The 20,739-nt window shown below is 41.8% G+C and overlaps 1 protein-coding gene and 1 pseudogene across 5 annotated transcripts in view; one reads left to right on the top strand and one right to left on the bottom strand.

The window, feature by feature from the left end:
• cep290 (centrosomal protein 290) overlaps positions 1 to 960 on the top strand; it is a 100,439-nt gene extending 99,479 nt beyond the window's left edge. For all 5 annotated transcript variants that reach the window (XM_072913895.1, XM_061970401.2, XM_072913898.1 and 2 more), the window contains 3 exons: positions 124 to 268; positions 342 to 408; positions 489 to 960. In XM_072913895.1, the coding sequence (XP_072769996.1) occupies positions 124 to 268; positions 342 to 408; positions 489 to 703 (427 nt within the window). In that variant the 3' untranslated portion in view covers positions 704 to 960. The remainder of the gene's footprint in view (positions 1 to 123; positions 269 to 341; positions 409 to 488) is intronic.
• Positions 1 to 20,739, bottom strand: part of LOC133612796 (centrosomal protein of 290 kDa-like) — a 73,598-nt pseudogene that overhangs the window by 36,157 nt on the left and 16,702 nt on the right.

Here is a 20,739-nt window from a genome sequence, read left to right on the forward strand (position 1 = left end):
TTTAAGTCAAAGACTAGATCTGACCAATCTAAGTCCATGGTCATGAACTGATTAAGTCTAGGTCTCACTGCAAGTTGACTTGACAGGGTCCAAGGCAGACATGTTGTCCTCTTGCATCCACAGAATGTTTGAGAACAAGATGAAGGAGTTGGAGAAGGAGCTGTCTCTAAAAACCTCCAACATGACTGAACTCAAGCAGAAGCTCAAGGAGGCAAACAAACGCGAGGAGACTGCTCAGATTCGCATCCGGGTACTTGAAGATCATCAGGTAGAGTTGAGACCGATACTTTTACCACTACAATGCAGACAATGTCAGAACACCATGGTCTTTTAATCCCCAGTTACCGACTGAGCAAAGACTGGATAGAGAACAACTTGGTGGCCAGACACACATGACACATGACACAGGTGACTCCCCAACACTTAAAAAGTACTTTTGGTTTTTGCCTGTTCTGCAGAAAGCCCAACAGGTCTTCTTTCTACCGCAGATTGCAGACAACTAAAAGTTCTTCTAAAGTCAGAGGAGGCGGAGAAGAGCAAACTCCAAGTAGAAGTCCGCAAATTAAAGGAAGACCTGGACAAGTTTGACCCGGCTTTCTTTGAGGAGATCGAGGATTTAAAGTACAATTACAACATGGAGCTGAAGAAGAACATTGTGCTGGAGGAACAGCTGAAGAAACTTCAAAGAGAGCGCATGAGTTAAGGTCCAAGGTCATGTAGCACTCTCACACAACTTGAAGGTTCTTTTACTTTGTTTGTCTTCTTTACATCTGCATTTCAACTGTTAGGACTTCTTCTTCTTTGGTGTGTTTAGAATCATTTTACTATTTTTTATCAGTAAGACTACAACTATCTTCAAATGTCGTCTCCATGAGGGCAGCTTCCATTTAGTCACTTATCTGTAATGTTGTTTTATGGACCAAGAAGCACTAAAGTAGAATAAACATCTCTTGGCAGGCAGCATTCTTCTATGGAGGATGTCTTCTCTAGCTCAACAACTCACCAAAAACTTACTGATTAAACTTTTATCGCAAGCCAAAAAAATCACTTTGATACAGAATGAGAAATCATTAAAAATAAACCATCTTAACCTTTTATGACTGGCAATATTTCAATTGTACTTGATTTTTGGAGCAGGTCTCCACTCCAAAAGTGTAGTCTTCATGCTACTTTGTGCTAATGTATCATTCAACACGGTAAATTAAACAAACCACAACCACATCCTAGCATCTTGAACTGTTACTGTAGAACATTCCAGAGCACTGGAGCTCCAACAGAAAACACTCTTTTTTTGGGGCTCTGGGAATCACTAATAGTTCTTAGAAGGCTGATTTCTGTCCGGGACTTATGGTTCAATACAATCAGCAAGGTAGGATGGAGATTACTATTTACTAAGGGTGTAACGGTACACAAAAATTTCGGTTCGGTACGTACCTCGGTTTAGAGGTCACGGTTCGGTTCATTTTCGGTACAGTAAGAAAACAACAAAATATAAATTCTTTGGTTATTTATTTACCAAATTTGTAAACAATGGCTTTATCCTTTTAACATTGGGAACACTATAATAATTCTGCCCACGTTAATCAACATTAAACTGCCTCAAGTTGTTGCTCAGATTAAATAAAATGACAAAACTTTTCTTCTACATATAAAAAGTGCAACATTAAACAGTTTCAAGTCAACTCATCATGCTTAATTTATTACAGCATTTGGGAAGCCTGTAGTTCAGGGGTGCTCATTACGTCGATCGCGAGCTACCGGTCGATCGCGGAGGGTGTGTCTGTCGATCACCAGCCAGGCATTAAAAAAATAGTCCTAAAAATGAGCGATCATAAATCTTCACTATGACGTCACTTTCGTCACTTGATTGACATTCACGGCACCCGAGGGTCTTCTGAGATGACGCTGGCTGCTGTCAGCTCATTAAAATTACCGACTGGAAGGCGAGAAACACTTTATTTCAACAGACTCTGGCGCCGTACCTGTCGTCAAAACTCCAAAGACCGACTGCACAGTTGCGCTAACAAAATAAGAGTCTCAGAAAGCTGGCGTGCACAAGCTAGCAAGCTACGGAGTTTGCCGACAATGTATTTCTTGTAAAGTGTATACAAAGGAGTACGGAAGCTGGACAAATAAGATGCCAAAAACCAACCACTTTCATGTGGTATTGGACAGAAAGGAGGACTTTTTTTCTCCTCCATTCGAAAATGCGGACGTTATCAGCACCACTGTCTGATTCCAATCAATGCAAAAGTCATCAGAATCAGGTAATACACCAACTTATATTCTTGTCTTCATGAAAGAAAGGAATCTATATGTGTTAAACATGCTTGTATTATCTTTAAACACCTTTAACTTGTTAACAATATTAACTATATGTTAAACATGCTTGCATTAATTATCTTTAAACACCTTTAACTTGTTAACAATATTAACCATATGTATTAAACATACTTGTATTATCATTAAACATCTTTAATTTATTAACATTATTAACTATATGTATTAAACATTCTTGTATTATCATTAAACACCTTTAATTTATTAACAATATTAACTATATGTGTTAAACATGCTTGCATTATCATTAAACACCTTTAACTTGTTAACAAAAACATATATTTCCTAAATAAGTAAATATAAATTATATATATGAATGAGGTAGATCCCCACGACTTGATCAATTGAAAAGTAGCTCGCCTGCAGAAAAAGTGTGAGCACCCCTGCTGTAGTTGGTTTATTATGTAAATGTTATATTTTTATCAACATGTGATAGCAGGGACCCTGCCATTCAAAACTAGGCTGCTACATTACTAATGATTAATGTAACTATTGCTGAAAAAATGGTACAATAGTAATAGGAGAGACTATTCATCCCTGAACACCATGGAGTTCATGTAGGCTTAATGATGCACTTACATTATTGTATCAACTATCAGAGACAGCTTCAGAAACTCTTCATTTAACATAATGTCCTTTTTTTGCTGCTTCAACACAGCTCAATCAACACAGAAAAAGGTCAAGTGAAATAACAGACAGACAGGGCTTTGCTGTCCGTAACACACACACACCGCAAAATGAGCTAACGTTACGCTAAAAGCAAATTAGCCTTCACCTCAAGCCAGGACTGCGAGCGAGCTGAGCTGTAGTTTATATTTCTAGAAGGTCAACGGGCTCATAGTGATGTTACTAGTAGTTGACTGGAAGGTGTTTATTATCATTTGGGGAGAGTCCGCTGCCTGATGCTTACCTGCTAAACACTAAGCACTGACTACATGCGCTCTGAATACGCACTGCTGATTGGCTGTTACCGCTCTGTGTGTAACCAATCAGATGGTTGTGTGGGTGGGACAATGCTGGGTGCTGTGTAGAGGACTGACAGAGACAGACGCAGAAGGAAGCGGAGGCGGCTACTTAATATGTTCGTGTGGAAACTCGTTCGGTACACCTCCGAACCGAACCAAAACGGTTCAATTAATAATAATATTAACGTATAAAATACTAAAGTCACATCTTAAGTGCACAGGAAGACAGTACAGGTGAGCCAGTAGATGTGTGTAGATATAGTTATATACAGTACATGGACCACAGTAGACCTGATGCAAGAACATACATGGACCACAGTAGACATGATGCAAGAACATACCTGACATGTGTGAGAGTCTGGTCTGGAGATGAGCATTTCCACTTTTCAGGGCATTGCAGCTCTCCTCCAGGTAGGTGACTTTCTTCTAGATGAAACCATGCAGTACTATTGTATTTAAACATGTTTAAACACATGTTGCAAAAGAACGTACCGAGACTCTGGGCAGGTCTACGGTGGCATGTTCAAGTTGGAGGCGGAGCTCCACGTTCTCCGAGACCAGCTTGAGGTTTTGTTTCTGCAAGTCTTCATCTTTCTGTGATGGATTCTCAGCGTCCTTCTCTGATGTCTGCCGTAAACAAGACCAGAGGTGAAGAAAGTTCTAGTATTTCTGACAATATTTGTACTTTGCTTCAAAGGTCATTGTGAAGTTAGTCATATTCTACTGAGCAGCCTGGACACGGGTCAGATGACTGATGGTGAGAGTCCATGTTTAGTGGGAATTGAATTAATTATTTTCAGGGAGTTGAACTTTGGAGGTTCCTCGAGACTTACTGCTGGTCTTGCTGGGGACATGTTGGACATCTGCTTCTCTAAGGACTGCAGTCTCTCTTCAAGGTTTTGGCTCTTCGGACTAAAATCCTCCATGGTGCCCTCACCAGTCTGTGGTTGTCTGCAACATGACACGACAACTCAAGCCTTTGCTAGGAAGCCTTTATTAGTAGCAAACCTTGCTGCACACAAGTACATTGTGTGTGTGTATATATGTATATATATATATATATGTGTTTGTGTTAGAGATATATATATATATAGTTAGAGTGTCCGCCTCGAAATCAGTAGGTTGTGAGTTCAAACCCCGGCCAAGTCATACCAAAGACTATAAAAATGGGACCCATTACCTCCCTGCTTGGCACTCAGCATTAAAGGTTGGAATTGGGGGTTGAATCACCAAAAATTATTCCCGGGCGTGGCCACCGCTGCTGCTCACTGCTCCCCTCACTTCCCAGGGGGTGATCAAGAGTGATAGGTCAAATGCAGAGAATCATTTCGCCACACCTAGTGTGTGTGTGACATTCATTGGTACTTTAACTTTTAACTTTATATATATATATATATATATATATATATATATATATATATATATATATATATATATATATATATGTGTGTGTGTGTGTGTGTGTGTGTGTATATATATATATATATATATGTGTGTGTATGTATATATATATACACACACACACACACATATATATATATATATATATATATATATATATATATATATATATATATATATATATATATATATATATATATATACATACAGGTAAAAGCCAGTAAATTAGAATATTTTGAAAAACTTGATTTATTTCAGTAATTGCATTCAAAAGGTGTAACTTGTACATTATATTTATTCATTGCACACAGACTGATGCATTCAAATGTTTATTTCATTTAATTTTGATGATTTGAAGTGGCAACAAATGAAAATCCAAAAGTATAAAAATGAAAAATATGAGCATGTACAATACTCAATACTTGGTTGGAGCTCCTTTTGCCTCAATTACTGCGTTAATGCGGCGTGGCATGGAGTCGATGAGTTTCTGGCACTGCTCAGGTGTTATGAGAGCCCAGGTTGCTCTGATAGTGGCCTTCAACTCTTCTGCGTTTTTGGGTCTGGCATTCTGCATTTTCCTTTTCACAATACCCCACAGATTTTCTATGGGGCTAAGGTCAGGGGAGTTGGCGGGCCAATTTAGAACAGAAATACCATGGTCCGTAAACCAGGCACGGGTAGATTTTGCGCTGTGTGCAGGCGCCAAGTCCTGTTGGAACTTGAAATCTCCATCTCCATAGAGCAGGTCAGCAGCAGGAAGCATGAAGTGCTCTAAAACTTGCTGGTAGACGGCTGCGTTGACCCTGGATCTCAGGAAACAGAGTGGACCGACACCAGCAGATGACATGGCACCCCAAACCATCACCCAACCATGCAAATTTTGCATTTCCTTTGGAAATCGAGGTCCCAGAGTCTGGAGGAAGACAGGAGAGGCACAGGATCCACGTTGCCTGAAGTCTAGTGTAAAGTTTCCACCATCAGTGATGGTTTGGGGTGCCATGTCATCTGCTGGTGTCGGTATTTCTGTTCTAAATTGGCCCGCCAACTCCCCTGACCTTAGCCCCATAGAAAATCTGTGGGGTATTGTGAAAAGGAAGATGCAGAATGCCAGACCCAAAAACGCAGAAGAGTTGAAGGCCACTATCAGAGCAACCTGGGCTCTCATAACACCTGAGCAGTGCCAGAAACTCATCGACTCCATGCCACGCCGCATTAACGCAGTAATTGAGGCAAAAGGAGCTCCAACCAAGTATTGAGTATTGTACATGCTCATATTTTTCATTTTCATACTTTTCAGTTGGCCAACATTTCTAAAAATCCCTTTTTTGTATTAGCCTTAAGTAATATTCTAATTTTGTGACACACGGAATTTTGGATTTTCATTTGTTGCCACTTCAAATCATCAAAATTAAATGAAATAAACATTTGAATGCATCAGTCTGTGTGCAATGAATAAATATAATGTACAAGTTACACCTTTTGAATGCAATTACTGAAATAAATAAAGTTTTTCAAAATATTCTAATTTACTGGCTTTTACCTGTATGTATGTATATATATTTATATACTAAATATATATATACTTATTTACATATACATTGTATATATATATATATGTGTGTTTTTATATATATATATATGTGTGTGTGTGTGTGTATGTATATATGTGTATATATATATATATATATATATATATGAGTGTGTGTATATATATTTATATACTAAATATATATATACTTATTTACACATACATTATATATATATATATATATATGTATATATATATATATATATATATATATATATATATATATATATATATATATATATATATATAAAACACGTGTGTGTGGGAAAGATGTGCGCATTTATGCATTTAAAAGACATCGGTGGGAGAGGGGTTAGTGCGTCTGCCTCACAATACGAAGGTCCTGAGTAGTCGTGAGTTCAATCCCGGCCTCGGGATCTTTCTGTGTGGAGTTTGCATGTTCTCCCCGTGACTGCGTGGGTTCCCTCCGGGTACTCCGGCTTCCTCCCACTTCCAAAGACATGCACCTGGGGATAAGTTGATTGGCAACACTAAATTGGCCCTAGTGTGTGAATGTGAGTGTGAATGTTGTCTGTCTGTGTTGGCCCTGCGATGAGGTGGTGACTTGTCCAGGGTGTACCCCGCCTTCCGCCCGATTGTAGCTGAGATAGGCTCCAGCGCCCCCCGCGACCCCAAAGGGAATAAGCGGTAGCAAATAGATGGATGGATGGTTATTTCTGCATTTAATTTGTTAAATTGTATTCTCTGAATTTGCCACCATATGGTGTCAAGAAAGGACACCAGGTAAAATAAATTAGAGGATGTAATCTCGAAGTTAACCATCAGAGGGCACTGTGAATGGGCCAGCAAGAAGAAAGTTTCCAAAAGCCAGAAATTGATGCAAGATTCAGGCCACGCAGGAAAAGAGAATTGCGTGGGTGCATACTGCCTGTGGCCCCCCTGGGAAGGAGAAGTACATCATGGTGGCCACAGAGCCCCCACAGAAATGTTCTCAAATGTGATTCACATTGAGACACAGATACTAGGAAACCTTTTTACAAGTCTCTGCAATCAAACTATTACCTTTATAGTATCATCGAACAACCTTTTTGTAAAGTTGTATAATAAACCTGTAAATATATATATATATATATATATATATATATATGGAACATGATGATGTCAGACGTTACCAGAACATGTGAAGTAGCAAAAGAAAAGAGTATTTGAAGATGATATTGAGATAAAGTATACTATTAAAATGACAAGAGGAAAAGCACCACTCAGTTCCAGTTAAATATTGTCGGAGGCAGATATTTACATATATCCGAATTTAAGTGTTACTTCTTTTATTTCATAATCATATTACAAAACAGCTAGTGTTTTTCTTCCAATTGTGGTCTTTTGGTTGTCTGCAAAAACCGTCTGCTTAACCTTGAATGAAGAATGTAAGAAAGAGAGATACTCCTTTCTCTTATCTAGCATTCCAGGTGCGGAGGACAATGGGCATGCGTTTTGGCTGGAGGGACATGAGTGCGAGGGTGGGAGAGAGAGAGACTTAAGAGGGGAGAGGGTTTTTCGGGGGCGGGGGGGCAGACCATCTTGGCGGCGCGATTGAATGTTCTATGCTGGACTGGTCTCAATGTATATGCAAAGCTTTGTAAATATATTACAAAATACCTATTCTGTCTCTGGTGGTTTTTCTACTCAGCTTTAAGTGTCGTAAAGAGCTTGGGAGCGACTTGTGACTTGAATTCCCTGGGAGGAACAACTGGTCCAAACGCAACAATATATATATATATATAGATATATATATACACATATAGAGATATATATATATATATATATATATATATATATATATATATATATATATATTGATGGCCACTTCTATGCACAGTGCCTGAGCTTTAGAGGCATGGCACAGCGCCCCCGCACTGAATGCATGAATTTGATTGTGGAGTTTTTGTGACGCTCGGGTCACATGACGGCAATTCCTGGCGTGTTTCCAGGACGCAGAAGGCAGAGGAGGCAGCGTGCAAGTTCAAGTATTTAATGTGGAGAATTACAATAACAAAAAGCCAGAGCTGTGAAATGCTGTGGAAGCATAAGGAGGCAAGAGAACTAATAAAAGGAATGCTGGACAAAGAACAAAGTTACTGTGGCAGGAGAAGCGTCCACAAGATGTACATCGGTACAAAACTAAGTCCCGACAAATGATGGTGGCTCAGACTCAACTTAAATAGACCTATTTGCTAACAGGAAGCAGGAGCGTGCATCAGTGCCCAGAGAAAGATGTGAAGTGGTTACAGAAAAACACAATAGGAAGTGCCACTAAAATAAGAGCGCAGGACAGGCAGTACAACACTAAACAGGAGAACACCAACAAACTCCAACAAGGCAGAGTAAAAGCAGGAGTCAAGAAACGGGTCCTTGCCAGTTAATGAGCAGAATGTGGAATGAAGTAACCAACCAAATACCGCTTAGCTAAAAACAGGATGGGAATTTGTGAAGGCTTAACCCAGAGTGAGGAGTGTGAGGTCAAAGAGAAACAACTTCAAATAGGTCATACTTGGTGAGCAGCTGAGTCTCCATCTTTGTGTTCTTCTCTTTTTGCTCCTCCACCATCATCAGCTCTTCTCTTCTCACGCCCACCACCTGATCATGAGCCCTCATCTTGTTCTGCAGACAATTCTTCTCTTTCTCCAGCCTGCGTGTCAAAGTAGAATCTCTCCAATGTTGAAGAACATCTCCTCATTACCGGGTTTCACATCATGAGAGCGTCTGCTGAGACTTCAGCGGAGGGAGCTCGACACTGCAGAAGAATATTGTCCACACTGACCGGCCATTGAGGTCTTTTATCAGACGAAGCTGTTTGGACAGGGAGTCATTTTCCTGTTCCTTGTCACTCAGCGTGTTCTTCAGCTTCTCCAACTTCAACTGCAGCTTCTTACCCTGCTCCCACTGCAGGACTTTCTCTTTGCTCTGTCAAACCAAAACACTCGTAAAAATCAAATCAAACTCGCACCCAACATGCATGAAGATCAGCACCCTACGTGACTGTTCAGGATGTGTACCCTCGTATTATTTGACACCTGCCTGAACGGAGTCACCACGACACCTTATTCGCTTCTCCAGCTCTCGGATTTCGAGTTCTCTCTCGTCTTTCTGAGCTTGGAGGGACTTTTGATGGGTTAGGCTTATTTGCAGTTTCTTGCTGAGGCCCTTCACTCGGCTCCTCAGGGTGTTCTCACTTTTCCTGGCACACACCTTTGCAGCTTCCAGTTGATTGCTGAGATCTTGCACCTGAGCCTTTTGTTGGAGATATGAGGGTATAAATGAATCTTTGTCCAGTTTCTGGGGGATGATCACCATATAAGCGTAGTACGTTTCCATCTGCTGCGTACAAAGAATCAGGTCAGCAGTCATGTTTCATCAGAAAAATGATACCTTCAGGTCTTTGGTGTGCTCATCCACCAACTTCTCGTCAGTCTGTGAAGCATCAGCTAAGATTTGCTGTTCTGCAGTAGATGTCATTTTTGCCCGCAGGTCTATCAGAATTTTACTGAGCGCCTGAGAAAACAAGCTTTTATCTAAATGACAATCCTAGAAAAAAGATGTGTCAGCATCAAAAGTGAGCAAGGTCACCTTGAGTTGTTTCTCTTTGTAGACCAGCTGGGCTTTCAGCTGTTCCACCAAATTCTTCATGGTTTTGCTCGAGGATGGAGCATTGGGACTCTTTTGGTACTCCAGTTCATTTTGCAGGGAATCAACCTCCCTCTTCATTTCCATTATTTGGCTCCTCTGATCTTTAGTCTCAATGCTAAGATCTTCCACCTCTGCAGCATGAGATCTCTTCAATCTGCACCAAAACACTGTTAGCGTGTTGCTCTCTGTAGCTCACAGCTGTCCCAGAGTGCCCCACACCTCGACATCTCATTGGCGCTTTTCTTAGCTTGTGTCTCCACGGCCATCTTCTGCCGCTCCAACTCTGTAGAGGTCTGCTTCAACTGCCTGATGAGGGACAAGAGTGATGCGTCCTGTTCAGCCACCGTCTGCTCCAGGTCAGCCACACGGTCCATATGTTGGGACGTTGGCATGACGATGCTCGGCTTCTTCATGGCCCCCTGCAGAAACAAAGAATAAAGCGCATTTGTCACATCACTCTTTGAAGGCTCATTGAGTAGATGTTCATGAAAGCATGAAGGTCTATCAGTACCGCAGCCTGATGTTTGAAGCAGTCCAGTGCAGTGTGGTTGTTGGAGTCCAACTTCATGTGCAACTTCTTCATCTCTTCAGCGTGTCTTTTGATCATCTCTTCTTGATCCTGACATTCACAACGTCAGTTAGTGGGGACGTAGCTACTTTTACAGCCGCCTGCAATCCTCTGAATGAACAAATTAAGGGGTATTCCTCCAAGAAGGCGCCATTTGTGACCACGGGACATGAAATGCGAAAATGCACGATACGATCAACTGTAAAATACATTTGCAGTTGTTGTATATTTGTTAGTCGTGTAATGGGTGATGAGCCAAGGAGACGCCCATGAGGAATCGTCGAACAAAAAGCTTTATTTGTTTCAGCGAGCCTCTGACTGAAACTGCAGTTTCCAGGATAAAGAGTACGGGCCTGATTAGTCTTCTGCTGTCTTTTTGGTCAACTGTCCTTAAAGTTATCACAATTCCAGAATGGTTAAAACCATTAAAAATCAGTTCCCAGTGGGTTATTTTATTTTTCGAAGTTTTTTTCCAAATTTTACCCATCACGCAATATCCCTAAAAAAAAGCTTCAAAGTGCCTGATTTTAACCATCGTTATATACACCCGTCTATTTTCCTGTGACGTCACATAGTGATGCCAACACAAACAAACATGGCGGATAGAACAGCAAGCTATAGCGACATTAGCTCGGATTCAGACTCGGATTTCAGCGGCTTAAGCGATTCAACAGATTACGCAGGTATTGAAACGGATGGTTGTAGTGTGGAGGCAGGTAGCGAAAACGAAATTGAAGAAGAAACTGAAGCTATTGAGCCATATCGGTTTGAACCGTATGCAAGCGAAACCGACGAAAACGACACGACAGCCAGCGACACGGGAGAAAGCGAGGACGAATTCGGCGATCGCCTTCTAACCAACGATTGGTATGTGTTTGTTTGGCATTAAAGGAAACTAACAACTATGAACTAGGTTTACAGCATATGAAATACATTTGGCAACAACATGCACTTTGAGAGTGCAGACAGCCCAATTTTCATCAATTAATATATTCTGTAGACATACCCTCATCCGCTCTCTTTTCCTGAAAGCTGATCTGTCCAGTTTTGGAGTTGATGTCAGCAGGCCAGGGAAGCTAAGGTCGATATTCTTCTCTTGATCATCTTCGATGGCATAAGGGACGGTGTGAGCCAAGACATCCAGGGGGTTTAGCTCGCTCGTCTGCGGGAACAAACTGCCGCCATTGCTTGCCGTGCTACCGAGGTCCTTTGTCCCTGAATTGCTCACACACTCCGGCAGATTCAATGGGGGTCTGGCGGCAGATTTCTTTGACCTTATCGTTGGAAATGCATCTGCTTTGAGTGTCGCAGGATAACCACACATTCTTGCCATCTCTGTCGTAGCATAGCTTTCGTCGGTAAAGTGTGCGGAACAAATTTCTTGCCACTTTCGCATCTTTGGGCCACTGGTGCAACTTGAATCCGTCCCTGTTCGTGTTGTTACACCCTCCGACAACACACCGACGAGGCATGATGTCTCCAAGGTACGGAAAACAGTCGAAAAAACGGAAAATAACAGAGCTGATTTGACTCGGTGTTTGAGAAAATGGCGGATTGCTTCCCGATGTGACGTCACGTTGTCATCGCTCCGAGAGCGAATAATAGAAAGGCGTTTAATTCGCTAAAATTCACCCATTTAGAGTTCGGAAATCGGTTAAAAAAATATATGGTCTTTTTTCTGCAACATCAAGGTATATATTGACGCTTACATAGGTCTGGTGATAATGTTCCCCTTTAAATACCTTTTACACGAAGACAGTTACTTTTTGTTGTTCTCTCCTTGGGGCCGGTCAGTCTAGACAAAGCCCAGTTTGTTGCTTGGCCAGTCAGCCTATTTCCTGTGATCGGTTTGAGTCGGGTGTCCTCCGACCCCAATCCTCTACTCCTACTTGTGAGGGCTTCCTACCAGACGTTGCTAATGTCTTTACACTTCCTCCTAAAATCCAAAACTGCATTCCTGTAGGATTCCAATTTCCTGGGGGTAAGTGCCACCACTCTGCAGAGCTTTTGATGGACTTCTGCATATTTCCTTAATAGGATAATCCTCTAAAGGATTCTGTGACCAAATACAAACACATGCTAGCTCACAATCATATAAGAAAACGGTACACGGTATAATTCACCCCACGATCAAGTAAAGTTTCCTGATTAAAAGATTCATTTTAATCACTGGAAGAAAAGCCATTTGTTGCCTGTCCCTTCCTCCTAAAATTGGATTTTACTATGAAATGTGACTATTAAAATTAAAATAGGGATGTTCTGGACAGTGTTTTATGCTGTCGATTCTAAAACTGATCATCCACAAGTGAAATTTGAAATTCCTTTGGGGATCAGTAAAGTTTGTCCAAGTCTGATGTATTAACTGTAAATGTTTCAACATGTTTATGGTGAGTGCTCTTGACAGAAGCTTATCGACTACGGCGCAGACTACAATTGCGTACGCACATTTTCAGTACTTATGCAGATCCCAAGTACACATCAGCAGGTACTAGAAGGTAAGAAAAGTTGATTTTGCATAATATTGCGAAACAAAACACCAGATAATGTCTGCTAATAGGTGTCATTTTGTGGTCCTTATACACACACCATAATAATACTCGTATGTTTAATGCGCCGACAATCCACCAAGCGGTGCGGCTTCATAGTTTACCGAAGTCGTACTAAAAACATTTTGACAGATTTTTGAGCGCCGTGTGTAATGTTCTATATTCTCAATGGAACATTTAAAGTTTTGGTGTTGTTTACTGCCATCATTGTAGTCTACACGTATCTCTTATGTGTAACTGCCATCTACTGGTCACACTTATTACACCATGTACCAAATTAAATTGCTTTGAGGTCAGTAAACACAACCAGAATTATGTTGTACATTAGGCTCACCGAGTTCCAAGGCACAGTGTCGACTTTTGAGAAAATTAAAGGATTTTAAGTGCGCTTTATAGTCCGAAAAATACCGTACTTTTTTTTTACTATTAAATCTCAGCTCAGTCCTGTTACCTATATGTTTTAGGTTTTTAGTTTTTGAGAGTTACAACAAGCAAATGCACTGATTCTGTGGAACAGCCCAAAAAATAGTCATACTGTATTTTTCCGGCTCACTTGATCCCAGACTGAGCGAGTACTAGTTATGGTACCTGAAACTGAGAACAGCTGCTAGGTACCGCGCTAAAGAGATGACTCTACCTTTCCTGCCTGAGCCAGCAGGTTGTGGTACTTCTTGAGCAAATCCTCTTTTTGGTGGAGTCGGACTTGGAGATCTTTGATGGTCTTATGGGCCAGCTTGAGGCCATGCTGACCGTCTGGCTCTCCAACAAGATCAGAGAGGAAACATCCTGTTCTCCCAGCAGCTGGGAGCTGGCGGTTCAGTTTCTCCTTGGACAAAACACCCTTACAACACCTCAGCTCCATTTCTTTCTCCTTCAATTTCTGCATTTGAGGGAGTCAGTCTTCAACATGTAGCTGGTGTTGTATTTAAGGAGACAAATGAAAATATACCTCCTCCAAACCTTTACAAGTCTCCTTCATCTCTCGAAGCCTCTGTTCCTGATTGTCTACCCTTTGATCGGTCCTCCTGCTCTCTTCTTCTGCTTTCATCTTCTCCTGGAGGTCTTTTGCCAGCTCCTGTTGGAGGCTCATCATGTTCTTTGTGACTTGTCCACCCTCACGACACCTCAGCTCCATTTCTTTCTCCCTTAATTTCTGCATTTGAGGGAATCAGTCTTCAGTAGCCGGTGTGTAACTTAAGGAGACAAATGAAAATATACCTCCTCCAAACCTTTACAAGCCTCCCTCATCTCTTGAAGCAGCTGTTCCTGATAGTCTGCCCTTTGTTTTGTCCTCCTGCTCTCTTCCTCTGCTTTCATCTTCTCCTGGAGGGCTTTTGCCAGCTCCTGTTGGAGGCTCATGCCGTTCTCCGGGACAAAAACCTTTCAGGTGATGCCAATGAAAAACAGTCAAAGTCAAATGTTTGCAGCTCCAGGTTCTGGTTCTGGTTCAGGTGCTTACGTTTGCCAGCTTGTTCAGACAGGGAACATCTGTGTCTGTGTTAGTCTTCCAGGCCTTGAGGACATCTATGAGTCTAGCCTCCATGTCACCTTTCTCTTTGGCCAGCTGATCCACTTTGAAGTGACACACAGGAAGAGACCACATGACCACATTGGGTATTTCAAGTGAAGGATGCAAAAATGTGCCGAGACTTTTATTTACTTTCGAGCCGAAACTGAATATTTTGAAGTTCCATATCTTTGTTTGGCATCTTCACTTCCTTTTCCAAGTGTTCATTCTGCAAACACAACATTGGTTTACTTGATGTTGGTTGGTTGAAATGTATTTGGAACATGTATACAGTATCAATACATCACATATTTGATATATTTTCTTGACAACTTGTCCAAAAAGGAGTAGGAGGAAGCAATGCGTATCCAGCCCTTCCCCGTTTTCACTTCGTAGCAATTACTAACACATACAGTATGTTTACTTCATGTTCTCAAGTTGTACACAATTTATATCAATGTGTTCTGAATACATCAGTTCTTTTCATAAGTAGTTAAATCAGTTAGGATTCACTGAGGTGATCTCTAGGAGCTGACCTTGGCTCGGAGCTCTTCATCCACGTGAGTGCTGTGTTTAGCAGTGTGCTGTCCTCTTTTAGCGTGCGTGACATCCTCCTCCACCAAGATGGACTGTGGCAGGCCTGAAGACACAGCCGGTGGTCAAGACTGCTGAAGAAAACGTCACAATGACCTTCAACACCAAAAGAAAGTCACCTCTGTGCTTAGCCAGGAGTCTAACTTGTTTCTTCATCTCCAATCGTTCTTCTTCAAGACGTTCAATCTGAAGAGGAAGACTTTAGCATCAAAAAGTTGACATGCGGTCCTAAACTTTGCATACCTCTTTAGTCAGAACTTGATTTTCTGCTTTGTACTGCCGTTGTTGGAGTCCTTTGCTTCGTCTGAACTCTGTCAGATCCACTTCCTCTCTGGGTCCATAGCCTTTTCAAGAACGAAGTGTTTGTTTTGTTGTCTGAATGTTCTCTGTGATGTCAAACATTACCAAGTCTCTCTCTGAAATCCTCATTCTCCTCCATGAGCTGGTTGATTGTGATGTACAGTTGGTTGATCTCTTTTGTCATGCTCTCTAAATCCACCTCTCTCCTTCTGATTTCATCTTTACACTCCTTAATCTCACCAACTGCTTCTTCCAGGCCGTAAATTCCCTGGAATACATGGAAATAGTTGTGGTTCCCGAAGGCCGCTATCTTTGTCTTGCTACATCAAGTCTTGAACAGATCATGAGGGACATGGACAATGGATTGGACACAATGAGGACAAACACCAATGGCATGTTGATCTTCAACGAAAGCATGTTTTTGTCCACTTACAGACTCGTACTCTCTCAAGCGCTGTGACGCCTCAATGAGTTTCTTGTCCTTGTCTTCAGCGTGAGCTTCAGCTCCTTTTAAAGCCTCCTCTGCTTCTGCTGCTTGCATCTTTGCAGCTTCCAGCTTGGACAGGAGCTCCTCCATCTTTTTCTGCCGGACTTGCGCTTGGACAAGACCGCACAAGTTTTATTCAACTATCCATCGCTTGGAATGCACCTCTTTAAGACCATCTAATAGCTTTGTCAACTGGAAGATTGACATTGTTCGCATGTGATCTACTTTTAATACAAACCCCGTTTCCATATGAGTTGGGAAATTGTGTTAGATGTAAATATAAACGGAATACAATGATTTGCAAATAATTTTCAACCCATATTCAGTTGAATATGCTACAAAGACAATATATTTGATGTTCAAACTGATAAACATGTTTCTTTTTGCAAATAATCATTAACTTTAGAATTTGATGCCAGCAACACGTGACAAAGAAGTTGGGAAAGGTGGCAATAAATACTGATAAAGTTGAGGAATGCTCATCAAACACTTATTTGGAACATCCCACAGGTGTGCAGGCTAATTGGGAACAGGTGGGTGCCATGATTGGGTATAAAAGTAGATTCCATGAAATGCTCAGTCATTCACAAACAAGGACGGGGCGAGGGTCACCACTTTGTCAACAAATGCGTGAGCAAATTGTTGAACAGTTTAAGAAAAACCTTTCTCAACCAGCTATTGCAAGGAATTTAGGGATTTCACCATCTGCGGTCCGTAATATCATCAAAGGGTTCAGAGAATCTGGAGAAATCACTGCACGTAAGCAGCTAAGCCCGTGACCTTCGATCCCTCAGGCTGTACTGCATCAACAAGTGACATCAGTGTGTAAAGGATATCACCACATGGGCTCAGGAACACTTCAGAAACCCACTCAGTTGGTCGCTACATTTGTAAGTGCAAGTTAAAACTCTCCTATGCAAGGCGAAAACCGTTTATCAACAACACCCAGAAACGCCGTCGGCTTGGCTGGGCCTGAGCTCATCGAAGATGGACTGATACAAAGTGGAAAAGTGTTCTGTGGTCTGACGAGTCCATATTTCAAATTGTTTTTGGAAACTGTGGACGTTGTGTCCTCCAGACCAAAGAGGAAAAGAACCATCCGGATTGTTATAGGCGCAAAGTTGAAAAGCCAGCATGTGTGATGGTATGGGGGTGTATTAGTGCCCAAGACATGGGTAACTTACACATCTGTGAAGGCACCATTAATGCTGAAAGGTACATACAGGTTTTGGAGCAATATATGTTGCCATCCAAGCAACGTTACCATGGACGCCCCTGCTTATTTCAGTAAGACAATGCCAAGCCACGTGTTACATCAACGTGGCTTCATAGTAAAAGAGTGCGGGTACTAGACTGGCCTGCCTGTAGTCCAGACCTGTCTCCCATTGAAAATGTGTGGCGCATTATGAAGCCTAAAATAGCACAACGGAGACCCCCGGACTGTTGAACAACTTAAGCTGTACATCAAGCAAGAATGGGAAAGAATTCCACCTGAGAAGCTTCAAAAATGTGTCTCCTCAGTTCCCAAACGTTTACTGAGTGTTGTTAAAAGGAAAGGCCATGTAACACAGTGGTGAACATGCCCTTTCCCAACTACTTTGGCACGTGTTGCAGCCATGAAATTCTAAGTTAATTATTATTTGCAAAGAAAAAATAAAGTTTATGAGTTTGAACATCAAATATCTTGTCTTTGTAGTGCATTCAATTGAATATGGGTTGAAAATGATTTGCAAATCATTGTATTCCGTTTATATTTACATCTAACACAATTTCCCAACTCATATGGAAACGGGATTTGTACATCAATGTTCTGTTCAGAACCTTGGCCTACTTACCTCCACCTTCCTTCTTAGACAGCTTCAGACCCTCCATAAGCAGGGTTTGCTTCTCCATTTCCCCCGTATACTGCTCCACCTGCTCTCTCAGTATCTGGATCTGATCATCTCGATCCTCCACGGCCTGCAGAGCGACCGCCAACAATTAGAGACTATCTCCCATCTTTATCAGCATTGTTTGAGAGAGGACTACTAGGACAAGGACATGGTCTACCTTGGGACAGATGATGGATGCACAATGGGATTAATCATGAAAAGATCATGCAACAAATAAAGGTGGAGACCTGCTGCAAGGCAATAATGTTGCTTCTGTCCAAGTCCAACTGAAATATGCGCAATTTTTGCTGAAGGTTTCGGATCATCTGCTGGTACTCCAAAATCTCTTCATCTTTTCCAGAGAGCACTTTCTGTGAATGAATGTCACATCATCAAATATTCCCATTTCCAGGTTTTGTATTCTCAGGGCATTTAGTCGATTCCAACTGGACTCTTTGTTTTTTCTTAGGAGACACTTATCCTCTCATACGAGCAGTTCATCCATCCCTGAGCAGAAGAGGTGGTCTGCGACACCACTGGCCTCCCACATACAACACTGTCCTTTCAACCATTCCTAAAGGACTCTGCAATTTAGCCTCCAACAGGAGTTAGAAACATTCTGCTCACAGAAGGTGACCAGAATGACATTTGTGACATGTGTTTACAACTGAATGGAATTCTTACGTGGGGGATTCAGACTATTTTGGACTGGTAGTAGTCGATCCATAGCCACACAGAACCTCAATGCTAACGAGGGGGAAAAACCCTTCAACGACTGTCATTGGCTTTGACAGCTAGAATTGCTCTTTTGCATCTCAACCGTTGTTTTTTTCTCACTACGTTAGGCCAAAACCATCCTTGCCCAGGCACACCCTCCTGGTTTTTTTGGAGTATAAATATTTGGGGTTTTGGCACCAGCCACTACACTAGATATGACCAATCTAAGTCCAAGACTAGATTTGACCAATCTAAGTCTAAGACTAGATGTAACCAATTTAAGTCTAAGACTAGATGTGACCAATCTGAGTCAAAGACTAGATGTGACCAATCTGAGTCAAAGACAAGATGTGACCAATCTAAGTCTAAGACTAGATGTGACCAATTTAAGTCTAAGACTAGAACTGACCAATCTAAGTCTATGAGCATGAACTGATGAAGTCTACTCGGATGAGAGGTGAAACGTCTTCTAAGACAAACTAAACAGTCCAGTTGCGATGGATTGAATGCCCTGGGATAGTCTTAGACTTAGATCAGATCTAGTCTTGGACTTAGATAGTTCAGATCTAGTCTTAGACTTAGATTAGTCACATTGAGCCTTAGATTGAGATTGGTCAGATCAAGTCTTAAGACTTGGATCGGTCAGATTTAATCTTAGACTTAGATTGGTCGGATCAAGTCTTACACTTAGATTGGTCGGATCAAGTCTTAGACTTAGATTGGTCAGATCAAGTCTTAGACTTAGATTGGTCGGATCTAGTCTTAGACTTAGATTGGTCACATTGAGTCTTAGACTGAGATTGGTCAGATCAAGTCTTAAGACTTGGATCGGTCAGATCTAATCTTAGACTTAGATTGGTCGGATCAAGTCTTAGACTTAGATTGGTCGGATCAAGTCTTGGACTTAGATTGGTCAGATCTAGTCTTAGACTTACACTACTTTGTATTAGAAATGTTGTAGTTTTTATCTTACATAATGAGTCTACTGACAGATATAAGTTAGAACTTTACACTACATTGTATTAGAAATGGTAACAACGGAGGATGCATGTGCATGTATGAACCAGTCTGCCCCATAACAAGACAAGAGAGAAAAAGAAGAAACTTATTGACTACAATGGCGGACTCTCACAGAGCTCTTCAGGTACATTTCTACCATATTTGGATAATCCGCTGATCAATGCCACATTTGGGAAAAAGGTCACAAATTGTGCAAATTACAAACAGCTGGTTAGGAGAAGTATGAAGGAAGGCAAGATGCTTTTATAAATATCTCAGCCATGCCTTCATGCTTTGATGTCACATTTTTAGACTTCTGCAGTTCCCACATACACATAAAGAGGTAAGACAATTTTCTTTTGCATAATAGGTCCCCTTTCTAAGATCTGGGTTGAGGTGGACTGGTCAGTGACTGTCCATCGTTGTCAAGAAAGCTGCACAAAGAAATGTTACCTTCTTGAAAGGCTTTTTGCTTCCTGCTTTATAAAAACTGTGTTCTTCAGGTGCTACTACTAGAAACCGTTGCGAGTGAAGAGGAGAGGTATTGATCAGCATGAATGAGTTTGACGCCAACCTTCCATTCGTCCACTTTGGCGTCCACCGCTGCCATGATGGGGTCATCCTCTTGTGTCATGTCGTTAATCTTCTGTGTGAGCTCTCGGACCTGCACCAGAAGCCCACACGTGACCAAGATGAAGACATGCAGAAGGACTGAGGGCTTTTACCTGCAGCTCGGCATGATCCCTCTCTTTCCTGAGCTGGTCCGTGGTGGAGTCACACTGATAGACGGCCATCTTCATCTGGTCGTACTCGTCGCTCATCTTCTCCATCTCCTTGGCAGACTCCATCAGACATTTCTGCATGTGCTGCTTGTCTTTCTTCAGCTGGGAGATTTCTTCCTCCGCTTGCTACAAAGCAAACATGTCTTGTCACTGGGAGAGAGAGGTGAAGGCGAGCAGGACACTGGGAGGCGTTGGAGGACCTGCAGCTCATCCAGGCACTGGGAGAGCTGGCGGTTGGCCGAGCTCAGCTTCTTCAGAGTCTCGGCGTTCTCGTCTCTGGACGGACCCGACTCCTTGCGTTCCAGCTCTCTGTGATAAAAGTCCACATCCTGCTGGAGCTGCGAGTTCTGATGGAGGACATGTGAGCTTTCAGGAGGACATGACACCATTACGAACAAGCAGGCGTGAGGGAGTTCGATGTCTTCC

This window comes from Nerophis lumbriciformis, linkage group LG10, assembly GCF_033978685.3.
Source record: "Nerophis lumbriciformis linkage group LG10, RoL_Nlum_v2.1, whole genome shotgun sequence".
Classification (NCBI taxonomy): domain Eukaryota; kingdom Metazoa; phylum Chordata; class Actinopteri; order Syngnathiformes; family Syngnathidae; genus Nerophis; species Nerophis lumbriciformis.